This window comes from Mandrillus leucophaeus, unplaced genomic scaffold (genome assembly GCF_000951045.1).
Source record: "Mandrillus leucophaeus isolate KB7577 unplaced genomic scaffold, Mleu.le_1.0 Scaffold196, whole genome shotgun sequence".
In the NCBI taxonomy this organism is placed as follows: domain Eukaryota; kingdom Metazoa; phylum Chordata; class Mammalia; order Primates; family Cercopithecidae; genus Mandrillus; species Mandrillus leucophaeus.
This window is the reverse complement of record NW_012101987.1, coordinates 2,746,733-2,756,383: the sequence shown is the minus strand read 5'-3', so window position 1 is coordinate 2,756,383 and position 9,651 is coordinate 2,746,733. Positions and strand designations below refer to the sequence as shown.

Below are 9,651 nucleotides of genomic sequence, written 5' to 3'. Positions count from 1 at the left end.
CCTGTCTCGGCCTCCCAAAGTGCTGGGATTACAGGCTTGAGCCACCGCGCCCAGCCAATCATGACTTCTTATATGCCATGCAGAATTCTTACCATGAATTTATAATCTGCAGTATTAAAAATGTTTCCCTTGTTGCTGTTGAACGTGGGAAGATGTGGATACTCAAGATTTCTGTTGGGGGAATGTTCTTAGTAAAGACGGAGAACATGTAATGTTGAGGTTTCATATGTGTTCATTAGCTCTATTCAGAACAGGATTAAGAAAATCCTCATTTAAACAGGATGGCATTTATTACCCTGAAAGTTCTGAAAAAAAAATTATTGGGCGATGCTTTCTAGGGTGCTAAAGAAAGACTACTTTAAATTGTTATTAAAAATTTCAGAACATAGAAGATATCTGCATCTTAAACTCTGCATAAAATTGATTTTTCTGTATGGGTAAATTCAGACTATACTTTTTGGGGGGCAATATCTCAGCAGTGATGCTGTGTTATTTGGTGTGCATCAGCACATCATAAACATTTGTCCTCACGCAGTTGATTTTAAAATTTACTTCAAGAGCTCTCTGAAATATTTATTTCAGTATAGAGTTAATTATTTTTCTCTTCATTATTAAGTATCTTTATGTAGCTAAAGAAGAGCTGTGCATAAACCATCACATTTAATCTGGTAGCTGCCTTTCTTTCTTAGGTTTTGTTTGCATATGTCTATCTTTGGAAAATGAAGACTCTTTGTTTACAGGCCAGAAAAATTGGTAAAACTCAGACTCTTCCACTTACTGGATGTTTGACAAAATATTCTTTTTGGGCCAAACACATTGGCATTACTAGTGAGCTTGTTAGACATTCAGAATCTCCGACTTTATTTCACATCTTCTGAAAATAAAAATCTGCACAAGATCTCCAGTTTATTGTTCACATTGAAACTTGAGAGGGGCCGTCTAACTCAACATATCATTTTTGCCTGAAAAATATGCACTACTCATTCTTTGTGATGCAAATATAACACTAAAAAATGTACATGTTTGTGTTTATGCCTTTAGTTTTATACCTTATTGTTCATAAAATTATCATATATATACTAGTATTGTGGATCTTAAACCATTCTCTTCTCAGAGTTAGAGAATACATTAGAGAATATTTCTATGTTGAGAATGTTGGATGATTTCAGTCATTCCTGTAAGTCAGAACCAACTTTCTTTACTCTCTCATTTAACCTTAATTCAAATGATAAATTCTACCCGTGGACACTTGTAAATATGTGTGTATGTGTGTTTTTCAGGGGCCGTTGACATTTAGGGATGTGGTCATAGAATTCTCTCAGGAGGAGTGGCAATGTCTGGACACTGCTCAGCAAGATTTGTATAGGAAAGTGATGTTAGAGAACTTCAGAAACCTGGTCTTCTTGGGTGAGAATAACTTTAATGCACCATTCCTTATATACACTAAAGGTTTCATTTCTCCATTTTTGTAGAATAATTTTTGGTAATTTATGCTTTGCATAAATGAGTTTCTGATTCCTGTTTTCAAAAAATCTCGAGGAATTATCTGCGTAGAAAAAAAAATTTCCTCAAGATGTTTTATCTTAGCCTGAACTTTTTGCATTCCTGAGCTGGTCTGTACCCTTCACTCTAGAGTAGTGGTAGTTTCAGAAATTTAGTAGTATAAAATATTGTTGCCCGTATGTTAAAATCTATTTGCCACCACTAATTTTTGATTCATAAGTACTGAGTAGTGAAATTAAGGGCCTACAAATTTAAAATATTTTCTAAATGTTAAGAACTTTCTGTCATTAAATAGAATTTTGGGATGATTTTCTAGAATACTCTATTACATCCTCTTTACTAAGCACAGTAATAGGTAGGTAATTAGAGAATATGAGCAAGATTCATGTTACTTATTTTTAATAAACCAGGTATTGATGTCTCTAAGCCAGATCTGATCACCTGTCTGGAGCAAGGAAAAAATCCCTGGAATATGAAGAGACACAGTATGGTAGCCACACCCCCAGGTAGGTGAGAGTGAATAAAACAGTTGACATAGATGAAAGGTTGGAAGATTACAAAAAAAAAAAAAAATGGCAAGTCCCTATAATGTGATTTGGGAAGCTGTGTTCCAAAGCAAATAGATTCTGGGAAGCCTGAGGTGTGTGTTTCGGTTTTTTTGTTGTTGTTGCTCTCACATAGGGCCATCTTCTGTCTTAGGCTTTTAAATTCTCTAAGGAGTCTACTTTCCCTTCATTGATTTTCCTTCAAGTTTACAGTGAGAGCCAGAGTCCTCTATGGCATATAAGAGACTGCACAATCTGACTGCTTTTCCATTGTTTTGGGGGACACACAAATACCTGCATGATTTTGAGAAACTTTATGTTAAACTATTTTTTTAGTTCTCTCTTGCATCATGTCTAAAATGTGTGAGAATAGTCGTCACTGTTCTATTGGTTTTTATGTTAATTTTCTGCACATTCCATCCTTTTTTATTAGTATATTCTTGAAATATAGTCTGAAATTATAAATATGATGTCCCTCTGCTTTGTTCTTTTTCCTCAAGATTGCTTTGGCTATTCAAATTTATTGTAGTTTTTTTGTTTTGTTTTGTTTTTTGTTTTGAGACAGAGTTTCACTCTTGTTGCCCAGACTGGAGTGCAATGGCGCAATCTTGGCTCACCATAACCTCTGCCTCCAGCGATTCTCCTGCCTCGGCCTCCCAAGTAGCTGAGGCTACAGGCATGTGCCACCATGCCTGGCTAATTTTGTATTTTTAGTAGAGCTGCCTCAGCCTCCCAAAGTGTTGGGATTACAGGTGTGAGCCAGTACACCCAACCTTTTTTTCTATTTTATACTTTCATTCCATTTTGATCATAGAATATAATTCATAAAATGTCAAATTTAACAAATTTTTAAGACGCTGTTTTTGGCCTAACAGGTGGTCTATCAAAGAGAATATTGCATAAGCTATTGAGAAGGGTGTGGTTCCTCATATTCTTGAGGACTCTTCTCTATTTCTCTGTTAAAAATAATTGTACTGGCTGGGCGCGGTGGCTCACACCTATAATTCCAACACTTTGGGAGGCCAAGGCCAGCGGATCATCTGAGTTCGGGAGTTCGAGACCAGCTTGACCAATGTAGAGAAACCCCATCTCTATTAAAAATAGAAAATTAGCCAGGCATGGTGGTGCATGCCTGTAGTCCCAGCTACTCGGGAGGCTGAGGCAGGAGAATCGCTTGAACCCAGGAAGCAGAGGTTGCAGTGAGCCGAGATTATGCCATTGCACTCAAGCCTGGGCAACAAGAGCAAAACTCCATCTCAAAAAAAAAAAAAATTGTATTATACTGCCTTCAATTCCTCTCTTCACTTACTAATATTCTGTCTTGTTTTATTTTTATTACAGAAAGTGGGTTATTGAAATTTTCTACTATACTTATATTGCTGTCTAGGTGTTTCTTCCAGTCTGTCAATATTTGCTTTATATATTTGGAACCTTAGTGTGACATACACACAGACACACACACGCACACACAAATTTCTCATAGGTTCTCAGTTAATAAATCTATTATTGTTTAATGTCCTTCTTTGTCTCTTTGCAATTTTGACTTAAAATACTTCATGTAAGATATGACAGTTTTTGACTTAAGATGTAGATTTTGTAATACTATTTTGACTTCTTCTGCTCTCATTTGGTTAGTATTTGCATGCAATGTCTAAATCTATTTTGCCGCCTTCAGTATTTTTTATCATTAGATGTCAGCTGACCCTTGTAGAAAGGCAAATTGGATCTTGGTTTTTAATAATTTTAAATACATGTCTTTATTGAAAGTATGTCTCTTAATTGGAAAGTTTTCTGAAGCAAAGAGACTTACTAATTTTTTTGTTGTTGTTCTGTTTGATTCTTGTATCTTTGTCCTACATTTTCTCTCTTTCTGTTTCTCTTTGTGGCTGTTTTATTTTTACTTTGATATGCTTTTACTTCTTTCTTATTTTGTTTTCTGTATCTATACAGGTGTATTCTTTGTGGTTTGTGGGGGATTACATAAAACCTCTAAAAGATACAATATATTTCAGTCTGGTTAAAAATGAACTTTAGTTGCATGCAAAAATTTTTTCTCATTACATATGTTCTCAGATTTGTCATTGATACTGCTAATTACATTTTTTATTTTGTATATTTATTAACAGATATTTATAATGATTTCTATGCTTTTATCTTTCAAATTTTGGGGATTAGTTAAAAATTTCTTCTGTGCCATTATGATAATGCTAAGAAATTTATTTTTGTGTATGTGCATATCTTTCCCAAAAAATAATGTGTTTTAATATGATTTCGTGTTGCCTTGTTGAATCATCTTATTTTCATTGGAAGCAACTGCTTTCAGCACCTTTTATATGTAAGGAAGTGCCCATATACTTTTTAAAATTTGGTTATTTTTGAAGTTTTTTTTCTTTTTATTTAGCAGGACAAATTTGGTGATGGTGTTATACTCACTTGATAACTATTTTCTTCAGAAATTTGACTATACCACACAGTTTCCTTCTGTCCTGAAAAATTTTTGTTGAGAATCCACTGGCTATCTCATAAAAGTATTCTTGCAAATAATATCACTTTTTTTTTTTTTGAGATGAAGTATCACTCTTGTTCCCCAGGTTGGAGTGAAACAATGTGATTTCACCTCACTGCATCCTGGGTTCAAGCAGTTCTCCTACCTCAGCCTCCCGAGAAGCTGGGCTTATAGGCGTATGCCACCACACCCGGCTAAGTTTGTATTTTAAGTAGAGACGGGATTTCTCCATGTTGGTCAGGCTGGTCTTGAACTCCTGACCTCAGGTGATTCACCTACCTCAGCTTCCCAAAGTGCTGGGATTACAAGTGTGACCTACCACGCCCAGCCAACACATCACTTTAATCTTGCAGCTCCCAAGATTCTCTTTTCTGTGACTTTTAAAATTGTGCTTACATATATGTTTGATATAAGTATCTTTGTATCCTAGTTTGTCGAGTTTCTTCATTTTTATGTCATTTTTAAAAGATTTTTCAGTTATTTTTTATATTTTTACCTCCATTATTTGTTTTTTTTTGGTATTTTAAATATTTCTGTTCTTATTTCCGGTTTTCTGATTTTCTGTAGTTCTCTGTGTTCATATTTTACTCATTGAGTATTATTCAATTTATTTTTACTTTTAAAAATGAAGGTACACATCATTTTTCTTTCTGTAAATTTTATATTTTTGTTGGAACCACATTGCCCTGTTTTGTATATATTCTAATCTTTTATTAAAATTTGCACATTTACCCGCAAAAAAGGTTACCTGTCCCCATCTTTATGATGTGGCTTTCTCCTGGCACACTTCGAACAATTATCTGGGTTAGAGATTCTGAGAGTCTCTCAAACATATTCTTAGAATGTGTCTTGTTTGAAATTTTGTGTTTATTTTTTAGTTAAAGGAAATTATTTATCTTCTTTCTTAATACTCAGTAATCACTTGCTGCACCTGTGTTCTTTCTGTGGTACTGCAGTCTGTTCACTGCTATAACGTTTACCTTTGATCTCAGCAGACTCAAACTGTCATTCCAAAGTATACCACCATTTCTTTCAGCACTGTATGTCATGGGTGACAGAAACCAGTGTCTTCAAAGGCTCCCACAAGCAAGTAATAAAGATATATGAGCCGGTATTTTACTTGTGTTTTTATTTTATTTTCTTTTATTATTTTTGAGGCCACATTTTTTTAAATTGACAACTCAGTCTCTACATACGTGCAATATTGCATGAATTATAAGTGGATCAACAATTATATTATTGATACAAACTCATGAGCATTTACATAAAACTACCGCTCTAGGTTTTGGTGTGTTTTGTGCCGGCTACTTTAGTGAATAAAAGAAACATAAAGGAACTCAACTACTTGAATTCATGAGAATCAGCTTTCAAAAAAAGCATATATGTCATCTCATAGAATATTTAATACGTCAAACCCAGGAAAATCAGTAACTAAGTGACAGAAGGAACACTTTTAAAGAAACGTTGATGATAAAAATGTTAGGCTAAAATATTAACAACTTTAGCAACTGGACCAAGGAACCATAAAGTATATGCACACTGGGAATTTTAAGAAAAGATCCCCACGTTCTCTTGCACAATGAAGAACACATTCCAAAAACATAATTCTGGGTTGTTACAATGTCTTCTCTGCTACAAACCATAGTTTCAAAGATGAAAGAAACAGGATGGTAATTCACATAAAAGGGTTTTAAAATTCTTCCCACTCAAAATAAAATAAAAATAATATGATCTCCATTAAATTATAAAGAAATTATAGCAAAATGGTGACCAAATAAAGAACACAGACCATTTGCCTTCACTGACTGCCTCAGGGCAGATCATGTGTCACCTACAAGGAAGGGGAGATGCGGGTAGAGTCCCTACTCTCCCCGGGCCTGTGGAGTAGGGCTGGATAGGAGCCCTTTGGTTTCCCGGGGGTTTTGCTTCCTCACATAGGGAATTGAGGGAGGTGGGCTAGATGACTTTAAGAGACCCCTCAACTAAAAGAATCAAAGTCACCTTGAGATCCCATCTCTGAGCAGGCACATAAGGTGGCAAAAGAAATGGATTGAAAAACAGACGGATGATGTCTTTCTCACCTTTTAATACCATCACTGAGAACTAATCTGTACTATAGTTGAAGAAAATCTTTGCCCGGTACTATTAAAGGGTATGCAGTGAGGCATCTGACAATGAAATTTTTCATAAAAATGTGTAAAAAGGCTTTATTAGGTTTGGGTGGAAAGACAATGCACTGTCACGTTACTACTACCAGCAGTCAGGACGTCCTGTCTCAGATTTTAGGAGTCACCGATCTGGTTGGGAGAAATGCTGAGGGGGATGCATATTCAAGCCATTCAGTAGAGAGTTAGGGAGTGCACACTGTTCAGGAAATGGATAAACAGGTGCCCAGGAAGGCAACTTTAATGAAACTGGTTCTAAAATAAAGGATGCAAGAGACCTAAATGATCCAAAGAGAGTGATGGCTTCTCATTTTCTGTCCCCTAATGAGAATACAAACATTTCTTCTGGGATCTAACACACTAGCCTCATTTTCAAGATACATCACTTTATTTTCCCTACAAGGCAGCAGCACATTAAGCATGTGATAGTCACATGATTTCTGCAGTGAGCCCCAAGGCTTCCCCCAGCTTTCCTGGAACCTACGGCCAGAAGAGTCCTGAGATTTCAAATATTAAAGCTTTCTATACAGCCACAAGTCCCTTTGATGTTTGGGTTATTGAACACAAACTCGCTGGATAATTTGTCTTCAACATAGTCCATTTCTGTTCCTAAAAGTGTTAGCTTTGCTTTCTTTTTGATGAATACTCTGACTCCATCTTGAATAACTTCATCAGAATCTCCTTTTATCTTTGTATATTCTAGAGTATAAGAAAGGCCATTAGAGCCCCTGGTTCGGACACCGACTTTTACACCTAAATGCTCAGGCTTATCTTTTTTTTTTTTTTTTTTTTGAGACAGAATCTCGCTCTGTCTCCCAGGCTGCAGTGCTGTGGCACCATCTTGGCTCACTGCAAGCTCTGCCTCCTGAGTTCATGCCATTCTCCTGCCTCAGCCTCCTGAGTAGCTGGGACTACAGGCCCTGCCACCACGCCCAGCTAATTTTTTGTATTTTTAGTAGAGTCAGAGTTTCACTGTTAGCCAGGATGGTCTTGATCCCCTGACCTCGTGATCCACCTGCCTCGGCCTTCCAAAGTGCTGGGATTACAGGCCTGAGCCACCGCGCCCGGCCAGGCTTATCTTTAAGAAGTTGTTTTATCTTGTTTACTGCTGGAGGTGTCAGGGTGAGGGTGGCCCAGGTGGGCTGCAGTTTCCTCTTGCTCACAGCCTGGACAGTTGCCTGGATTAAGGAAGCTGACATCTTCGCCATCCTGGCACCCTAGTGCCTTGGGCCGGAGCTCGGCTCCCTCAGCCTCTCTCCATGGACACGGCGGGTGCGTTCTACCTGTGTGTTTTTTTTTTTTTTAAATATATCAAATGTTGGCAATTTACTTATTTTTTTTTCTTTCTTTTTTTTGAGGTATAGTCTCACTCTGTTGTCCAGGCTTGAGTGCAATGGTGTGATTTCGACTCACTGCTACCTCTATATCCTGGGTTCAAGCAATTCTCCTGCCTCAGCCTCCTCAGTAGCTGGGATTACAGGTTGAGCCACTATGCCTGGCTGGCAATTTACTTCTTTTTGTTTTGTTTGTTTTTTTGAGATGGAATCTCGCACTGTCACCCAGGCTGGAGTGCAATAGCGCAATTTCGACTGACTGCAACATCTGTCTCCTGGGTTCAAACAATTCTCCTGCCTCAGCCTTCTGAGTATCTGGGACTATGGGCACACACCACCATGCCCAGCTAATTTCCGTATCTGTAGTAGAGACGGGGTTTCACAATGTTGGCCAGGATGGTCTCAATCTCTGGACCTCATGATCCACATGCTTCAACCTCCCAAACTGCTGGGATTACAGGTGTGAGCCACCACACCCAGGGCAATTTACTTCTAAAAGCATTGTTATGTTGAGGAGCAGAAACAGCTGTGTTGGGTAAATGTAACAAACTTTTTTTTAATTATTATTGTATGTAACTTTTTGCATTGTGCTCACTTGGGGTACTTTAAACATTTAGCTCATTTATAATTTTTCTCAGATGTAGTTTGGTTAGTATGTTTTTGTTACATATATATGTCTATAAAAATTAGGGCCTTTCATATTTTGCTATATCATCTTGTATATGTAGTTTGTATAATGTTATAGGTTAGATTTGTAATCTATATTTATCTGAGTCTAGTAAGTGGAGTAATTTGATATTTTTATTTCTTTCAGTTAAATGTTCTCATTTTGCCCAGGACCTTTGGCCACAGCCAGGCATAAAAGATTCTTTCCAAAAAGCGATACTGAGAGAATATGGAAAATACGGACATAAGGATTTACAGTTAAGAAAAGGCTATAAAAGTATGAATGAGTGTAATGTGCACAAAGAAGGTTATAATGAACTAAACCAGTGTTTGACAACTACCCAGAGCAAAATATTTCAATGTGATAAATATGGGAAAGTCTTTCATAAATTTTTAAATTCAAATACACATAAGACAAGACATACTGGAAAGAAACCTTTCAAATGTAAAAAATGTGGCAAATCATTTTGCATGCTTTTACACCTAAGTCAACATAAAAGAATTCATGTTAGAGAGAATTCTTATCAATGTGAAGAATGTGGCAAAGCTTTTAAATGGTTCTCGACCCTTACTAGACACAGGAGAGTTCATACTGGAGACAAATCCTACAAACATGAAGAATGTGGAAAAGTTTTTAACCAGTCCTCAACTCTTACTAGACATAAGGTAATTCATACTGGAGAGAAACACTGCAAATGTGAAAAATGTGGCAAAGATTTTAAACAGTCCTCACACCTTACTAAACATAAGATAATTCATGCTAGAGAGAAACCGTACAAATGTGAAGGATGTGACAAAGCTTTCTGCCAATTCTCATACCTTACTAAACATAAGATGATTCATACTGGAGAGAAACCCTACAAATGTGAGGAATGTGGCAAAGCTTTTAATTGGTACTCACACCTCACCAGACATAAGATAATTCATACTGG

The 9,651-nt window shown here is 36.7% G+C and overlaps 2 protein-coding genes across 2 annotated transcripts in view; one reads left to right on the top strand and one right to left on the bottom strand.

Moving 5' to 3' along the window:
* The window catches only part of LOC105538628 (zinc finger protein 708), a 315,682-nt gene that overhangs the window by 71,248 nt on the left and 234,783 nt on the right, over positions 1–9,651 (bottom strand). The window lies entirely within an intron of this gene.
* The window catches only part of LOC105538630 (zinc finger protein 430-like), a 26,060-nt gene that overhangs the window by 15,318 nt on the left and 1,091 nt on the right, over positions 1–9,651 (top strand). Inside the window, 5 exon segments of the mRNA XM_011978529.1 lie at positions 1,281–1,407; positions 1,611–1,613; positions 1,914–2,009; positions 8,868–9,385; positions 9,554–9,632. Coding sequence (XP_011833919.1) covers positions 1,281–1,407; positions 1,611–1,613; positions 1,914–2,009; positions 8,868–9,385; positions 9,554–9,632 — 823 coding nt within the window.